This window comes from Pristis pectinata, chromosome 19, assembly GCF_009764475.1.
Source record: "Pristis pectinata isolate sPriPec2 chromosome 19, sPriPec2.1.pri, whole genome shotgun sequence".
NCBI lineage: Eukaryota > Metazoa > Chordata > Chondrichthyes > Rhinopristiformes > Pristidae > Pristis > Pristis pectinata.
Genome location: NC_067423.1, coordinates 19,129,850 through 19,149,396, shown reverse-complemented (window position 1 = coordinate 19,149,396; position 19,547 = coordinate 19,129,850). Strand labels below are relative to the sequence as shown.

At 41.4% G+C, this 19,547-nt stretch overlaps 1 protein-coding gene across 1 annotated transcript in view; it reads right to left on the bottom strand.

The window, feature by feature from the left end:
- sbf1 (SET binding factor 1) overlaps positions 1 to 19,547 on the bottom strand; it is a 141,394-nt gene that overhangs the window by 41,331 nt on the left and 80,516 nt on the right. Inside the window, 15 exon segments of the mRNA XM_052033617.1 lie at positions 279 to 406; positions 641 to 836; positions 1,882 to 1,955; positions 2,519 to 2,691; positions 3,045 to 3,304; positions 3,864 to 4,022; positions 4,582 to 4,650; positions 5,721 to 5,870; positions 6,273 to 6,385; positions 6,865 to 7,069; positions 7,491 to 7,589; positions 8,083 to 8,211; positions 9,069 to 9,182; positions 13,283 to 13,360; positions 17,191 to 17,304. Of these exon segments, the coding sequence (XP_051889577.1) occupies positions 279 to 406; positions 641 to 836; positions 1,882 to 1,955; positions 2,519 to 2,691; positions 3,045 to 3,304; positions 3,864 to 4,022; positions 4,582 to 4,650; positions 5,721 to 5,870; positions 6,273 to 6,385; positions 6,865 to 7,069; positions 7,491 to 7,589; positions 8,083 to 8,211; positions 9,069 to 9,182; positions 13,283 to 13,360; positions 17,191 to 17,304 (2,061 nt within the window).

The window sequence follows — 19,547 nt, the reverse complement described above, 5'->3', positions numbered from 1 at the left end:
CCAAAATAGTGTCAAGGGATCTTTCAGAGTCATGAGAAAGTACTGTCATGGATGAACATCTCTGAACTGCATCTCCAACCATCTGGCACTCCATAAACACTGCACTGGAGTGTCAGAGTTTTCTATTCAAGACCATGGAGGAGGACTGGAACCCAGTACTTTTGGATTCAAGAGAACAGTATGCTAATAATTGTGCCACAACTAACAGTTCTCTAAGGGTGACCCTTCAGGAAATACGTGATCAATGCATACTGCCTAACGCTCTCTGAAATTCATACCTGAAACGTGGAAGAACGCAACTGGAGCCTATCTTGGAGATCCTGATCCGTGCGTGAATGCAGGCTAATCTTCTTATCTTTTGTGAATGACGCAACAGGGAACGAACGAATCACAGTCTGTTCCCCCGCTGACAACATCAGAAGAAAAAAAAACTATCAATGTTCCAGAAGTAATTTCTTGATAAATACAGAAACCCCAGGCATTTAACCAGAAAAACATGATCCCTTACATTCTGAATTTCACCAATTGATTCCAGTCCAAAATACCCAGAATCCATTGTTCCGCACGTAAAGTCTCAGAATTTCTTGATTAGTTCCTACTCTGCAATCTACCACTATTGGGTGTGTCTCCAACTACTTACCTAGGGTTTCTGTGGGTACACCTTTGAAGATAATGCGGTAGCTGGTAAGGAAAATGGCTCCTTCTGCTGGAAGGATGCGAGGACCTCCGACAGAACCTCCCATTGATTCTTCCCGTCCATCAGGTTCCAAGAACACTCGTAGTCCTTCCATTACCAGCTCCTCTCCAATCAGTAGACTGGGGCGCAGAAGCTTAGGCTGAAGACCATAACAATGAGAGAAAAGCAATCATTAATGGTGAAAAGAACTTCAAACTGTGACATAAAAAGGAGCAGCCTCTACATATTCATTCCCACCTGGTTGCTCAACATTCGAGTATTACAAGCATTACCTTTTAAATTATTTAACTACAATTCCTCTAAGTTGATTTTGACTTTAACTTTACTGACTGGAAAAAAACACCTAATTACTGAAGCAGAAACACAACTATTGACAGGCTTGGAGACAACTGGAATGAGACAGGCAGAATAGTTGAGGAGTACTTTCTTTTCCCCTTGTTAATTGAAAATGCGCCAAGATGACAAGAACTTGTGTTCAATCACTGGTTCAGCAAGGGGATCTCTAAAAAGGTTGCTTCACAGAAGAGGTCTTTGACTAAAATATTTATAAAGTTAAAATCTCAAATAGGCAGTCCTCGCTTTCCCTTTCAGATCTTTGTTCATTACATAACAAATTTTTATGGAAACACAGTTGAGGACTAACTTCTCCAAGGCCTTTCAACTCAAGACTAGCTGAGCAGCAGAATGTTATTGGCTCCTTCCTCATTCTGACAAGGTGTTATCAACATTTGCCCCAGCTGATGCAAACAGACCACTTGCAACCCCAAATTTCAAACCAACATACATACTGCTACAAATCCCTGCTCAAACAGGTTGTTCTCAGTTGCTTTTCGGATTAGTACATGAACTATGAATCAACAACTAGCAAAACAACTCACAACTTCATTTTTCTATTGTAGCAGAAGCACAAGATCCAGCTCAGTGTAGATTAGTGTTTTTAAACCCCTTACAATTTGCAATGCATTGGTTGATGCAAGTTTCTGATTGTTTTTATTTAACTCAACCCAGCTTCCAGCAAAAGGAAAGTTATTTGTAGAAATTTGATCAATTTCTTTTTAATTCTGCTCTATAAAATTATAGAAATGAAATTCCTGACTCCAAGTTGTGCCAAAATTGGAACCCGGAATGGCTGGTACAGCTATATGGAGAATAGACAGCTTACCATAAACTGACAATATACTCACCTTCTGAATGGGAGGCAGGCGCTTGCTTTCTCGATGAACAGCATCCAATGTCTCAATGTGCATTTGCACAATGTCTGCAGAATGTAAAGCATAAATTGGAACACAAAATCCAAAATAAACAATTACCTTGTACTTCAGACCAAGGAATGAGATGGGTAGATAGCTAGAAAATAATTTCACTAGTTGAGGGGGTCTAGAAGGGGACAGAGATATCCAATTTAGAAAAATAAGCATAAAAATAATTAAATGAAAGGTTGAAACCATGAAATTTATGTCTAGAATTCATGACAAAACCAGAGATCACAGCAATATTTAAGAATAGCCTGGATGGATATTTCCATAAATACCCCTCTACTCCGAGTCATCAAACTGAAGCAGAGCAAGTATAGCACAGGTTAGATCCAGAGTTAAGCTCTCTCTACATTGTGGCTTCAAACACTTCCAGGCAAACATAGCATTGTTATCTGGAGACTAAAACCCTCTAATCTTCCGTTAGAAGGTGCTGAACAAGGGACGTCTGGTTGCGAGACAGGACAGCCTATTCCTGGAGAAAATGGAAGATTTTGACATCTGTCTACCATCCATGAGCCTGAGCCCTACTCATTGGGAACACCCCAGACAAGGAATCACAGCTTACCTGGTAAATTAGCATGAAGTGCTTTCAGATGGTCACTGCTGACACCACTTTCTGTGCACACTTTATCCACAAATCTGTTGATGAATCGAACCACTGAGTTTGCCACATCAGAAGTCTCTGCATCCTCAAATCCACTTTCAGTATCATAGCTCTCAGCCACGCTGCCTGCAATACTGTAGATCATGGAATGATTAGTGCAGAGCACTGAATCCCACTACAGGAATTCAGCCCAAAGTTACTGAAAGAAAACAGGATTGCCTGGCAGAAACCTGCTTAAATTTGAAGCATTGCTCTTTATGAAATTTCCCCTTGAACTGCAAAGTGCTTGAATATGACGTCTTTCAATTCTCCCACTAACACAAAAGAATTTCATTGTCTGAAATACTAACATGGGCAGGGTTTCATTGTCTCAGTGTGACTAATAGCAGAGGTTGCTGTTTCACTTTAAGCCCCCACCAGCACAGACTAGACATTCATTTTAATGACTACCTGGTAACAACAAAAAAATAGATGAGGTGGTCCTGACCTGTTTGTTACAAAACTGTTGCTGACACTTTCCATGTCTCCAATTGCTGAAGAACGAAGAAGGCGACTCTTGCTGGTGTCAAGTGGCAGGAGCAGGTAAGTGAGACGATTACCATAGTGAATAGCCTGACTATATACTGTGCTCTCCTCTTTATCAATCAGTTCTTGTTGCTTCTCTTTGCTGTAGGTTGGCCACATACGTAACTGTTCTGCAGCTACCTGCAGTGCTGATCTCTGCTCCCGCTCACCATTGACAGAACCCTGCAGAATAACATAATGCTCACAGCAACTTTCATCACCTGAATACCTCATAGTTTTAACAATATTTTCTCTAGTGTTAACATCATTCTTCTTGTGCCTGGGTTTCAATGTCTCTGAGAGTAACCTCTAGCAGAGATTTGGTTTCATTGTCAATGAGTGAATGTTGGGTTAGATTAGGGTTGCATGGTGTCTCTCTGCATGTCCATCAGAGAGTTCTACTGTCCTAAAGCCCAGGGTTTTACTGTCAGTGACAGAACAGTTCTATAGAGTGGGGTTTCATTGTCCCTTTGTGAGTGACTGCTCTCCATTAGATTGCTGAACTTGAATAACATGAACATATTTGGCTGAAGAACCATTGAATAGGGTTGAAATTTTATGAAAATTGTCAGAGCACAGAATCAAGGACACAACATCCAAGTCTGTCAAAATCTTGGGTAGGTTGCATTTAGGATGTAAAGCAGTCAAAATAAGCACTAATTTGGGACATGATGCCCATCATGGATTCCCTAATTAACTGTGACCAATGTGATCACCAGTCAGTGATCAGGTTGTTACTTACTGTTTCTGAGAGATGGTCACTATCCATTTCCAAATACAATGCTCGGATATGATTCTGTACATCACTGTAAAACATGGCTTCCCAGAACTGAAGGTTAGTCCATACCAGATGTTCCTGTACACAGCTATAGGCAAACTGTGTGACGCCAGAACCCAGTTTCTGCAAATATTGAAGTATGTGGTTAAAATACTGTGCAATTACAGAGCCACTGTTTAGATCAATGGAATCATTTTTAATGCCACAATCAACACCAACATCTTGTGTCTACAGATTGCCTTTATTGGAGCAAAATCCCTTACCCATTTTATATATACATTGACATTGGCTGCCAGAGACAATAACTTCAAAGTATTATGGCCAGATCAGAGTTGGCCTCCTAGACCGTGGCAAATGCACAATTCTTCTCTTCCTCCAAACCTGCATGCAGATCTTCTCCCAATCCTGCCCTGCATAAGCATTCATGCCCTCCCTCCTCCTCTTAGCCATCGTCTTTACCTGTCCTCCTCCCCATGTAGATCTCTCTCTCTCTTTTTGCCCCTCTTCTCCCATGCAATGCTCATGTATGCATCTTGCACTCTCACACTGGCTTGCTGCCACTGCCCTGTGAATGCACACTATTTACTGTGCAGTGTCTGGATATGCCCGTGGATTACTCTGAACTTTCCGAGTATGCAGTCAGGTCACTGTACTATTCCGTAAGTGTTTAGGGTAAACTTACTCTGCAGAAGGCTGTAACCAATGGAAGGAGAGCTGCTGCAACTATATGTTCATCCAATGGTGTGCAATCCTGTAAGATTAAAAAGGTTCAATTCAGATCACTGTGCTACTAATCCTACTGCAAGTTCTCCTGCACTAAGCCTGCAACTGTATAAAGATTTACAGCTGAAAACATACTGCCTCTCAGGGTTCTGGAAGTAGAAAAAGCAGCTTTCAAAAAAAAAAGTTAATTTGCTAATGGAAGTGCAAAACCAAGAAACAGGGTTAAAAGCTAAAAGTGGAACCAACTGAATAATGGGGAAACAGCACAGAAGATGAGTTGAGGCCAGCTGAGATCAGCCTGGTGGCCTACTCCTGCTCCTATTTGCTTGTGAATGATATTTTTACAGAGCTGATGCAGGCGAGGTAAGAGAATAAATAGAAACAAGAATGGGCCAGATCCTCATGCCTGCTCTGCCATTCAGTTTGTTCACAGCTGATTTTTTTTTTAACCTCAGCATCGCTCTCCTGTCCCAACTCATACCATTGATTCTGTTCACATCCAAAACCCAGTTTTTATTCATTGAAGGGATGTGGGCTTTGTAGGCTGAGCCAGCTTTTAAGTGCCAATCCCTAATTGCCCTTGAGAAGGTGGTAGTGAGCTGCCTTCCTAAATCGCTGTAAGTCATTGAAGTGTGGATATGCCCACGATGCTGTTAAGGAGGGAGTTCCAGGAGTTTGAATATACTCAGTGACTGAATACACTCAGTCTTGAATATACTCAGTGTACACAGCTCTTTTTACGCACAGAATTCCAAAGATTCTGTGAGGATGATGGTATTTTTTTGACCAGTCACTTTGAGGCTGTGGCCCCTGGGCCTAAGCGCCCCAGCAAGAAACATCAATGCATCTATCTGTAAAACTCCACAAGAATTTTGTAAGGTGAACTAAATCATCTCCTCCTGTGCAGTATCACTCTGTCAGAGAGGCAAAGAGTGCTTAGTTTGTAGAGTGTTATTTCATTTAGAAAACAAATAACTGAACAAAGCCAACGTACCAAATTCACCAGCAATGGAAGAAAGAGACCCAAGGAGAGGAAGTGGGGGGGAAAAAGAAATCAACGGCCTGCAGTTGTTTGAGGAGAAAAATTGGTTAAAGTACCTGTAGTGCACAGTTCATCATCCTCACAATATAGTCAAACTGCTGATGATCGAGGACTGCTCGATTTTGCAGAACATGTAAATTCAGCTCTTGGGTGAGGCATTGTCGAGCTGCACGTCCCTTAAGGGCTCTTAACATGGCAGGCAGCAACTGTACAGAGACAAGAAAAACATATTTTGGTAAAATAAATAATGCTTGCATTTTAAACAGATGCCAGCTATAAAGGCCAAGGTGTCTCCTTGCTGAATGATCTTTCCTCACTTCCTAGTATCCCAATATAGCTAGGATTAGATATACAAGTTCCCCCTTTGCTACTCCATTAACCTCATCTGACACAAATCCAACAAAACATCTTGAACCGCGACCAGTGTGCCAGTTTTCCACTGGTCTCACCAGCTGCTCCAGTCTCTTTGCATGAGATCAGCCTGTATTTGGCAAAATGTATTTGCTGTGGGTATTAAGTCCAGTAACAACTAAGAATCATTGGGCACCACATGACAATTAACCATTCAACAAAGCAAGGTACAAATAGGTAACAGAAAATAAATCTACCTTTTTGGCTTCCAACATTTTATTTTCAAATATGTAGGTAATGCAATTCCTGACGACCTCTAACCTTCGGGCACTGTTGGCAAGGACGATACCATTTCGATCAATAACAACAGCTATTAAAAAAAAGAAAAATTCTTTTAGAACCTTTCTATGAAGTGAATGTCTTCCAGCATTCTCTCTTCTTCTCTCTCTGCCCACACCCACATTATCTTCAGCAAATGACATACGACTGTCAGACAACACAAATTTAAGGAGATCAGCAAAAGAAAGGAAGAGGAGAACATTTTCATTAAATGGGATATGATCTCAAATTCACTGTTTGAAAGAGCTGTGAAAGCAGGCATAATCATGGATTTCAAAGTACCCAAAGGAAAAAAAAATAGCAGGCGATGGTTAAAACAAAGAACTGGATTGCTCATACTCAAGCTGGTGCTGGCTCGATAGGCCAATATGTGTCTCTATCATGCTGTAAAGATTCTATGATTCAACAGTTCATGTGCTCCCTTGCACCCAAATCATTTATAAATACACACACCCCACCTACAGAACAGCAGAAGGCCCATCACTGAGCCGAGATCCCCAGCATACTCACCACTTGGAGGTCCCATGGGCACTATGCATTTCATCTCAGCTTTAACAGCAGGTGGAGCATTCTTTAGTTTGGCTGTAGCCTGGTCGATGATCCACTGCACCACGCTTTCATCCAGTTGAGGGAAGGTGGTTGGCTGCAACCGCAGGTGGGAGCCCTCGGTTGGTTTCTGTATTTTGTGCATTGCGACTGCTGGGTAAGGGTTCTCCTGATGGAAGGGCACAGATGAGATGGTGAACTCGAAGATTTCTGACAGGTGCTGACCACACTCCCTACACTTTCTTAATGGCTTATGCAAGCTCAATCTTCCAAGTAAAAGATTGAGCAAGAATCTGTGAAAGTGGTGCCTTCTGCAGCTCCTCATCAACTTTGAGCCCAGAAGAGTAACTTCTCTTGCTGAGGTATCAATAAATAAATATTCCAAAACTGAAATCCTGAATCAAATTTTCTGCCCAATAATTAATTACCAATATCAACTTCAATTTTAAATTACTAAGTCCTCATCGGATCTAGAGAAAAATCACAACCAAACTTTCAAATTCCCATCAGCGGGTTATCTAAAGTGTCTCCCATCAGTGTATGCCAAGTTATCACATTAAGTAGTAACTGTTTTCCAACCGTGGACGTACATTTCGGTGAAGCTTTTCTGATATTTCCTTCACGTGTTTCAGAACTTTCTGCGGGTTTCCCTCTTCTGCTCGTATTCTTTCTATTTCATTTGCTACCAACTGTAAACAATCACAGACACACTGTCACTCCTTAAAGTCAGAAGTCAAAACATTAAATGCAAGCACAGCATTGATTAAGGAGACCTGTAATGGAACAAGGGGCATCCACCAACATGAAGCAGCTGGCCTGCCTAGTTTGCCCTCGGGTGCGTGGGAGTTAAGGCAGGATCAATCTTTTGTTCTCTGATTGGGAAGGATTTAGTCAGACTGAAGTGTCCTCCCGCATTTTGTAGCCATCTGTTACAGGGCAATGGAGGTTGAGACAAGGGTGCAGTCCATTTATCAATCTGCTCTTAGTTTGGAGTGGGATAATTATTAGTAGAACATTATTATCAGAACTTCCAGTAACCTGCCTTGCTACTGGCAATTAATAACCCAAGATTCATGAACCTTGCATTAGCCAGTCTGTGCAGTTACTTTCCAAACGCAAAATTTATAAACCCAGCATTATAATCTGTGATCACTCTTAAGCTGATAAATTAATTGGCCTTACCTCATCAAACAAATCACATGCTCGATACGGTGAGCCTCTTTCTGATACAAATCCCGCAAAAGCCATCCCATCAAGAACTTTAGTGAGAAAGTCATCATCCAGCAATACTCGTTGGGCTAAAAAAGCCACCTGTGTCAGCAGAGCAACAGTCGTAGGCTCACTAAATGTTCCGGAAACTGATACACATTACCTTGAAGATACTCAAATTGCTTTTCAATAAATTGCAAATCATTTCCAAAATAATCATGAACTATTAAGTAATCCCTTGAAACTGTTGAAGCATTTAACTGTGATAATAGCCCACCTGTACACAACTTGTACTGCATGATTATTTCCAACTGTGTAATCATGATTCTGAGCTCACTGTCACCCCCTAGGCTCCCTTCACAGTAGGCTCACTGCTGCTCCCTAGCATCCTGCACCATGGGGTCACCATCACCAGCAAGGCTCCCTGCACCGTGGGGTCACTGCCATCCCCTAGGCTTCCTGCACCATGGGGTCAGTGCAGCGCGTGTACCTTCTGTACCGTCTTGGCAATTTCACACCTAAATTCTCAGGGTCACTGCTGCCCCTATGCACCCTGCGCTGTGGGATCACTGTAACACCTATATTCTCTGTTCCATGGAAGCACTGTCACCTGTACACACCACATTGTGAACTCTGCTGCTCCTACTTGCCTTCCACTGCGCGAGTTCTACTGCCCAAGTACTACCTGTACTACGTGATCAAGATTGCCCGCACATCATGCACCATGTGATCGTTACTAATTGTTCATGCCAGGCAAAATATATGAGATATACAATCACTGTATAACAAGGTGTTAAATGTGCATTACATGTACTAAGTGATCACTATTGTTTGTTCACACCTGTGCCGTATGAATTCTGTAAACTTCCTGCACTGTATGATCACTCTTTACTACACCTTGCACATTCAATTTTTTCCCACCGAATCCCACTTTGAGGCTCTGAATGTATCCTGCATACCTTGTGAAAACGAATTACTGGCTCAGGATGGATACGAATGATTTGCAGGCTCCAGCGGTAACCTTGAAACAGTTGTGCAAACAAGCGCAGGAAGACAGCTCTGATCTCTTTATCCTGGCAGATGATATAGAGCGAGTTAAGTGGCATGAAATTAACTTCAAAGAATGGGTTACATGCAAGAGATCTGCCCTAATGAAAATGTAGAGAAATAACAATGCAAACTACTAAATGCAAAAAAAATTATAACAATGCAACGCACGACTAGACCAGTGACATGGATTGGTGTTTCCATGGCTGTGTCACATGCATAGTAAGGGCATCACTTTACCTTACTGGATTGAATAAACATGAGATAAGCTGTGAACCAGTTCATATCATGAAGCTTCTTTATTCCATATTAAGGTAAACATCAGAATCTTTAAGTGAAGTCAGACTAAGATCCACCTACGGAGCTTTCTACAATCTTGGTAGACACATAAAACAATAATGGAGTTATTAATTGATTGAAAAAAATTGGATCACCATAAGTGAGCCAGGCATGAAGTGCAGAGCACTTTGGGAACCAGAGATCTGTTCATTCCAAGCATGTTGCACACAAGACATGTCATATCCCAAATTATGACACAGGAGACTTACACAGCTTACTGGGTCCATGCTGGCTCCCAGCTGAGGAATCTCAGTAGTCCCATTTCCCCTATCTTTATTTCCTTACACGCCTATAATTTATTCTCTCACGAGCCTATCGACTTACCTTTGATTCTTTTGCACCTACTTTTACCCAGGGGTAATTTTTAGTGGCCAACTTACTAGCACATCTTCAGAAGAAAACCAGAGCACTCAAAAGAAACCAAAAGTTGTGGAAAGAAGGTGCAAACTCCATACAGACAGCATCTCTGGTCAGGATCACCCGAGATGGAGCCAAGAGGCGGCAGCAGCAGCACCACCACCACCAATGCCATAGTACTGCCCATACTATATTCCAAAATGTTACTTTCAATGTAAGTTAACATAAAGTAACTTGTAAGCAGACTCTGCAGATGTAATGTTGAAACCAAAACTAACTTGTCTCCAGTTTTACAAGCTAGAAAAGAACCTCACTTTTTTGTATAAAAAAGCTGCTTGATACTTAAAGATCCTCCTTCCAAAATGCAAGTTAGCTTTTTGTTTTTGTCTCTCTTCGTACCCTTGTATGGACAGACTACAGGAGCTGCTGATACAATTAGCAACATGTTTTAAGATAAACCAAACAACTTGATAAATCATTGTTTTTACAAAAACCTTCTGCTCAGCATATTAAATAATGCTTAATATAGTATTTATTACTCAGAGGTTAAACACACAGCTAAATTAATTCTCATCTTCTCTGTGGAAAATTAGTCAAATGATTTTCTCGACAAATGACTAAGTGCTAAAATTTCTCAAGTCTTTCCTTGCAGCTTGGGCTTTTAACACGAGAGGCGAACCTCTTGAATCTTCCCAACACCTCCAGCATCTTAATTTTTATGTCTTGCACTGTGCTGCTGCCGCAAAACAACTAATTTCACAACATATGTCAGTGATAGTAAACCTGCAAATTGATCTAGTACTCAAGTTGAAATCTGATTAGTGCACTATACAGTTTGATCATGTCTTGCTTTGACTTATTGCACTGTTCTGACAATACGTTACATCACTCCGCTTTGCATTGGTGGGAAGTTAACTATAGAAAGATTTCTAGTTGTTTTCCTCATCTCCTCAGTTAGTTAGGCTTCATTTGTGGAGGTAAGATAACATGGTTGCTGGACTGTCAGCCAGAGTTCTGGATCAGTGATCAGAAACACGAGTTCAAATCCCTCCATGTCAGCTGATAATTTAACTTCAAGCAATTGAATAAATCTGGAATTTAAAAAGCAGCAGTAACTGTAACCATGAAGCTACCAGACTTTCATAAAAACCCATCTAGTTCCCTTTTATTTTATTTTTTTTTATTTATACAGCACGGTTACAGGCCCTTCTGGCCCAATGAGCTGCGCTACCCAATTACACCCACATTAACCTACTAACCCATATGTCTTTGGAATGCGAGAGGAAACCAGAGCACCCGGAGGAAACCCACGCAGTCACGGGAGAAGGCACAAACTCTTTACAGACAGCGGTGGGAACTGAACCCTGATCGCTGGCGCTGTAATAGCATTATGCTAACTGCTATGCTACCATGGCGCACTCATATACTTCAGGGGAAAAAAAATGTCATCCTTATCCTTGCCTATATGTGACTCCAGACTCAAGGAACAATTAGGAATGGACAAGTAACATGTGCATTGCCAGAAACCACCATATCCCACAAATGAATGAGTAAAAGTCTTTTTTTTTCACTTGGTCATTTAATTTTAAGCTGCTTTATTGTTTTTGGTTACCTATACTAATTTCACATTATGCCAATTGATACTTTCTTTGCAATGTTCCTATAAAGGAACTACACAAGTGTAAGTTATTATTTGTGTAAATCATACAACCTTTAAAATCTAAAATTAAGAGGCAAAGTGTCACAATAAGGACTTGCCTCTAAGGGTTAAAATAGGGAGAATTTTCTTGGCAAATCTATATGCACGACCTTCCACAGCCTTCTGAAGAATTCCGGAGTATGGTCAAGGCCAAGACAAACAGATTTTTGAATATTAAGGGAATGAGCATTGGAATTGGTCAGGAAAATGGATCAATCAGGACCCTTTTGAAAGGTACAGACTTGAGAGCCAAATAGCTTACATTTGTTTCTATCTCTCAAGCTTGTTTCCATAAAAAATACAAAGCAGAGGGAGACTATTTTAGACACATAAAAGTTACAATTGGAAGACAAGTAGATTAACTATAAAAGCATTCGAAATTTTATGAAGGAAGAATAGTAAAATCATTGGTTAAGCTCCAGTTGGAACAGTGTATCCAGTTTTGGCTCCACAGTTTAGGGAGGATATCTCGATCATGGAAAAGATAACACATACTAAGATTATACCAGAGATGCAAGATTTCACTTGTACAGCTAGATTGGTATTGGGGCTCCTTCTATTATAGCAGGTAGAGTTATGTGATCTGAAAGGTGCACATAAAGGTCAGGAATTTTGATAGGACTAAATAAGGTATTCCCTTTTCCACTGACTGATTAGTAATTAGGGAGCATACATTTAATGATCAAAAGCAAAGGATTTGGGACTGATCTTTAAATTCAAGTTGCCAGGATGTGGAATGCTCAACTAGAACTTCCAGTCAAAACAAAATTTAGGAGAGGAACTAGATAGACATTCTAAGAAGGAACTCAAAAGCCTATGGAGAAAAAGGTAAATAAGACTAATGGATAGCTCTTTCAGGGATCCCATATGGGATTGATGGGCATCAGTTTCATCATCTTCAGTCCTCTGGTTGCCACTTCAACACATTGTGTGCAAATTATAAGATTAACATTGGTAAATAGGTCCTACACTGAGCTAAGGTGTAGAGGGGAAACTGAAGTGCCTGCTGGAAATCTGAAAAAGAAACAACTACTACAGGAAACATTAAGACCAGGTTACATTTGCAGAGGAAGACCAATGCCTCAGGACCTATGGAAAAAAGCTATAGGATCTATAACATGGGTCACCTTGACTAGATGACCTATTGACCACATCTTAACTAATTTGCAAAACAGTTGGATTTTTGTTTATTCAGCAACATCAGGATCTTTCATTGTAGATTTGCTGTTTGGTAAGCAGGATAAGGATTAATCCTCAACTGAGGAGTCAGCATTTAGTCAGGGCAAGGGTCAAGCAGTGCATAACTATACAGAATCACTATTTATTCAGAGTAAGGATTAATCCCCTGTAGAATCACTGTTTATTCAGGGAGAGAGTTAATCCCCAAATGTACAGAAGCACTTTTTTTTCTAAAAGAAATGGAAAAGTTACTCAAAGTACAACTTAACAGTCACTTTAACCCTGAGAAAGAGTTCATCACCAACTGGTTAAGACAATGCTTATTCAGGGTGAGGGTTACTCATTGCACCTGTACCAGCCAATTTGTGCAGATTAAGGGCTATTCACTAAAATTATGCCCAATTGGGCTTCCAGTTCAGGAAGAAATAGGTTATTCCAAGAAGAGTTGCATAATAATGATTTTCCAATAACATTCCAATAAGACGTTTAAATTACAAGAAGAATGATTCCTATTTGTAAATTCCCAATTCTTATCTGCTTGCATGACCATACCTGGAATTTCATTGAAGATGCTGACATAGAGGAAGGTGGGAAGGCATAATCTGCATACTCTAACTCTGGGTCCAAAACCTTCAAGAAAACATGGAGAACACACATTTAAAACATCCAAATATAGAATAATTAAAAATCCAATGCCCTTCCTCTCAATTTCTTCCACTGTGAGTTGTTGCAACAAACGTATTTCTATCCAAGTGTTTAAGGGCATAGGAAGTCCTGCATGGTTGAAGCCAGCAGAATTTCCCATATTTACTGTGTTTACAAGTAAAACTAACTTAGATCTCCAAAAAGCTGAATGTTCAACATGTCCTTGGATTGGAAATAAACCACATACTTGGTACACAGCATTGTATTCCTGTATGGGACAAGGATGAAGATGTTTGAGGGACCACAGAAAATGAAGAAAGAAGATATTCCACAATTTACAAATGGACCATATTCCAAGAGAACATTGCGTTCTCATTTACTTAGTGTAGCCTTTCACCACTTTGCTTATCAAGAATTGCTTAATGAAGAGTTAAAGGTTCAAGTAAAATCAGCAAAGGTCAGACTGAATGGCCAAACAAGCTCAGAAACATCAATGATTTGGATTTGGATGATGGAATAAATGGTTGTGTGGCTAAGTTTGCGGATGACACCAAGATAAGTGGAGGAGTAGGGAGCATAGAGGAAATAGAAAGAATGCAGAGGGACCTAGACAGTTTAGGAGAATGGGCAAGAAAATGGCAGATGAGATTCAATGTTGAGAAATGTGCAGTTGTACACTTTGGAAGTAGAAATAAGCGGGTAGATTATTATCTAGAAGGAGAGAAGATTGATAGTGCGGTAGTACAAAGGGACTTGGGGGTACTTATACAAGATACCTTAAAAGTTAACCACCAGGTTGGATCGGTGGTTAAGAAAGCGAATGCTATGTTGGCATTCATCTCGAGAGGTATAGTGTATAAAAGTAAGGAAGTGTTGATGAGGCTCTACGGGGCGCTAGTGAGGCCTCATTTGGAATACTGTGCGCAGTTTTGGGCCCCGCATCTTAGGAAGGATGTGCTGACGTTGGAGAGGGTTCAGAGGAGATTTACGAGAATGATTCCAGGAATGAAAGGGCTTAAGTATGATGAGCGTTTGTCGGCTCTTGGACTGTACTCGCTGGAGTACAGAAGGATGAGAGGGGACCTCGTAGCGACATTTAAAATGTTGACAGGTAAGGATAGAGTAGATGTGGCTAGGCTGTTTCCCTTGGTGGGCGTGTCCAGGACCAGAGGGCACAATCTTAGAATTAGAGGGTACAGTTTCAAGACAGAGATGAGGAGAAGTTTCTTTACCCAGAGGGTGGTGAAATTGTGGAACTCCTTGCCACGCACAGCAGTGGAGGCCAGATCAGTGGGGGTGTTCAAGGAGGAGATAGACAGATATCTAAATAGTCAGGGTATCAAGGGATATGGGGATAAGGCTGGCAAATGGGATTAGAATAGTTTTTTTTTTCTCTCTCTTTTTTTCCCACCCCATTTCTTTTTCCCTTTTCCTTGGAGCAGACTCGATGGGCCGAATGGCCTGCTTCTGCTCCCTTATCTTGTGATCTTGTGATCTTGTCCCTAATTTGAATCTTTGTATGCAAGTGGTAGTGGTAGGTTTGTAGGTCAACTTAACAGGGGCTGTGGGGGGAGTTTAGAAGCAGTGTTATCACTGATGTTTGGATGACGTTGATGCTGGTGAATCAGAGCTTAATGAAATTTGCAAAGTTTGTGGTGTGGATTCTTGCCTATGACTGTTCCCAGATGGCTGATGAACAGGACTTCAAGGTGTTGACAGAAATATAGACAACTCTCCTCTTTATCGTCCGATTAAGCTCCTCACAGTAAACCATAAGGCAGAATCTAATGTTGCACTCCATATTGGGATCATCTTTGAAGATGGCTATCATTTTCTTGATGTGGAAGGGTTCATCCAAGAATAGTGAGCGGTTTCACCCATAAGCCTAAGAGTCTCAAGTTCCTCCATACAACATTCACTGTCAGGTGGACTATACCATTCCAAGAGGGACTGACATACTCTATGGCTATTTTGATATCATACCACTTCCAAAGTTTCTGTTTGGTGGGTTTATAGTTGCTGGTCAATTGAGAAATGACATGCTCATCACACACAGCAAGTAGTAAGCCTTGGACAAAACAATAGCTCCCTGGTCCATGGATTGTAAAAATGAAGTGATGTTAGGGGGCAAAAACACTACCCAAATATTGTTAGCCAAATTCTCAATGTTAACCACGTGTCATCGGGCATTATTAACGATGAGCAAGGCTCTTTTGTTCAGGTTATCCCTCACACAATAACGTTTAGTGAGGGGAGAAACAATGTGATATAAACTTGGAAGAGCAGCATTCTCAAACCAGGATTTTTGTTAGCTCTTCACTACCATAAGATTGGTCTATGAATATTGCTTTATTGCCCTCAAATTATCTCAGTGGTAATCTAAGAGGTTTAAGCTTATAGTCACCCTTGGAACTGCCTCCTAGAAGGGTAAGGCAGTCTTTGCTGTCTTGAAGTCTGGGTTTCACCACCACCCCCCTCCACCCCCCAAGATGAACGTACATGAGCACATCCTCTTTCAAAAGCGCTTCATCTCATCTTATTAATCACTTATTTAGGAGAGCAGCCACCTGCCTCAATGAGTAGTTCTATTCACTTGGAAAATTTCCTGCTGCCAACCTTGTCATTCTCTCCTCCTGAACACACACACTCCATAATTGTCTCACTTTTTCCTGATCATCAAATTCATGAGCATATGCCAATGAATCTGATCTTCGAACCACACACTTAACCCTTTTCCATTCTCTCCACCATTATAACAACCCTGTCCTTCATAACATGCAAAGCACTTCCAGGGTAATACTTTGGACACTAGTCCTTATTTCGTCTGCTTTGTTTCAGATTGTTAAATTTTGCAGCATCAATAGTGCAAAGGGCTGATATCACAGAATTCTCACATTTTTCACTTCCACTAATATCATCTAGTATTGTACAAATAGTTATGGTTTGCTTTGATTTCTTAGAGGTGCAATCTTCAGAACTTGAGGGATTTTAATGTCAACTTCAAATGATGCACAGGATAAATTCTGATGAATTGTGATAACAAGCAGCACACTGCAAAGTCAAAGTGAAAATGACATGGGAGAAAGTACTACATAAAATGTATTATGGACAAAAAAGCTATTTTTTATTTTAACAGCAAGAAAGATTCAGTCAATCAAGGAAATAAACGCTAAAGTCAATTTAAAGATTCAGATGCTCAAACTGTTGAATATCTTTATGAGAAAGTGACAAAAGGCAGCACTCTGGAAGATGAACCATTTTTACCCGTGTGAATCAATAGTTGGACTAGTTAATAAAGGTAGTTACACACCTTAAACCAAAGGGTTTATTCAGTGAATGGCAGTGGGGAGAAGTAGATATAGTAATGAATTGAAATGAGATCTTCAAATGATCTTAAGTTCATCTTAAACTGCGTACTTAACAAATTACGTCTCAATGAAATTCATTTAGTTCATGATTACTGTATTTGAAGCATTAAACTGTAAAAACTGTAACTTGGATGGAGTCTTAGCATTGAACAATACAGCTTAGCTAATAATTTAATAACTACACCCTCACAATAATGTAGACACTCAAATTTTTACTTTCCAGTTACCAAGTTTGTGTGAGAGGTTTCCAGGTTCCAAGCAATTCAACTCCACCACACACATTGTATCCATAGATAACCCATGCATTATCTGAATTAGATAGAATCTTACTACAATTAGGAGATATGTCATGTAGATGCTTTTGCTCCCCAACTGCATCCCCACCTGCCAACAACACCACCTAGTGATAAAAAAGATCATCATTACTGGTAGTTAGATGTAACTTACCATGGAAAGTGCTGTTTGAGTCTGAACCAAGTAGGGCTCTGGCAGAACCGAAATGTGGATACACTCTGGGATCACAACTGTGCCACCATCCAGATCAGCCACAATTACATCCAACTGGAGACAAAACAACAGTGAACAAGTGGCAACTTACCAGTTGCAATAACACTAATACCTTTTCTCAATTCCCTCCTGCATCACTACTTGCTATCACATACTAGCTTTGTCAACCACTGAAGCATATGCCCCATTCTACCCCTGCACACATCACCCTCACACCACTGGGTAATATTAAATTTCAGTTAAGCCAAAATCCAGACTCTTACCTTTCACCCTACTAGCCTCCACATCCAGCTTGAACATTGACTTTTCCAATTTTAGGTAACCCACACCCTATTTTCCTTTCTCACTTCCACCGGTCCTCCCAGGTTCTCTTTCCTTTGGTTCACCTTTTCCATTCTTGCACTACTCCCCCATCTGCTCATCATTCACCCCCTCATCTGGTTCTGCCCATCACTTACCAGCTCCTGTCCCAACCCTTCCCCTGTACTCCTATATACTGGCCATCTTTCTTTGATTTCACCCCCCGCCCCTCCAATCCTGATGCAGGGCCTCAATTCAAAACGTCAACACATCCCTTTGGCCTCCGCAGATGCTGCTTGGCCCAACAATTTATTTTTTGCTCGAGATTCCAGAATCTGCAGTCTCTTATTTCTCATTTGGGACCAGTCCTGCTGCTCAGAAGGGAAGGGAAGAGAAGAGGAAGGCAGTAGTGATAGGGGACTCGATAGTCAGGGAAACAGATAGGAGGTTCTGTGGCAGTGAGCATGAATCCCAGGTGGTATGTTGCCTCCCAGGTGCCAGGGTCCGGGATGTCACTGATCGAGTCCACAGGATTCTAGAGTGGGAGGGAGAACAGCCAGAAGTCGTGGTTCATGTTGGTACCAACAACACAGGTAGGAAGAGGGATGAGGTCCTGAAAAGTGAGTTTAGCGAGCTAGGCAGAAGGCTGAAGAACAGGACCTCAAGGGTAGAAATCTTGGGATTGCTGCCATTGCCACACGATAGTGAAGGTAGGAATAGGATGGGATGGCAAATAAATGCGTGGCTGAGAAGTTGGTGCAGGAGGGAGGGTTTTAGATTTTTGGATCATTGGGATCTCTTCTGGGGAAGGTGGGACCTGTACAGAGAGGACGGGTTACACCCGAATGTGAGGGGGGGCCAATATCCTTTCAGCCAGGTTTGCTAGGGTGGTTCAGGAAGGTTTAAACTAGATTGCGAGGGGGAAGGGAACTGGAGGAGTAGGTCAGAGGAAGAAGGGGATGGGGAAAAGTCAGATTTGACAGGTAGAGAGGCTTTGAGGAAGGAGAAGCAGAGTACAGCTATAAAAGTAATAAGGCGGATGGGCCAAAGTGCATTTACTTAAATGCAAGAAGCATCAGGAATAAGGGAGATGAACTGAGAGCTTGGATAAGTATATAGGACTACGATATCGTGGCTATCACAGAGACATGGCTGACATCAGGGCAGGAATGGATATTGAATATTCCTGGTTTTCAGTGTTTTAAAAGAGATTGGGGGGGGGGGGGGAGAAGAGGAGGAGGGGTGGCAATATTGGTCAGGGACACTGTTACAGCTGCAGAAAGGGTGGATATTGTAGAAGGATCCTCTCTAGAGTCAATATGGGTGGAAGTTAGGAACAAGAAAGGAGCAGTTACCCTCCTGGGTGTATTCTATAGGCCCCCCGGTAGCAGTAGGGATACTGAGGAGCAGAGTGGGAGGCAGTTTTTGGAAAGATGCGAAAATAACAGGGTTATTATAGTGGGAGACTTCAACTTTCCAAATATTGACTGGCACCTACTTAGTGCCAAATGTTTAGACGGGGCGGAGTTTGTTAAGTGTGTCCAGGACGGATTCCTGACACAGTATGTTGACAGGCCGACTAGAGGGAATGCCATATTAGCTCTAGTTTTAGGTAGTGAACTGGGACAGGTGACAGATCTATCAGTGGGTGAGCATTTGGGGGACAGTGACCATTGCTCCATAACCTTTAGAATTGTCATGAACAGGGACAGGAAGATATTTAATTGGGTAAAGGCAAATTATGAGGCAAAAAGGCGAGAACTTGGGAGTAAATTGAGATGACATTTTTGAAGGGAAATGTACTATGGAGATGTAGTCGATGTTCGGGGATCTTTTGCAGGATGTTAGGGATAGATTTGTCCCGGTGAGGCAGAGAAGGAATGGCAGGGTGAAGGAACTGTGGGTGACGAGAGAGGTGGAACAACTAGTTAGGAAGGCGGTGGCAGCAGCATACATAAGGTGCAAGCAGCAAGGATCAGACAGGGCTCATGAGGAAT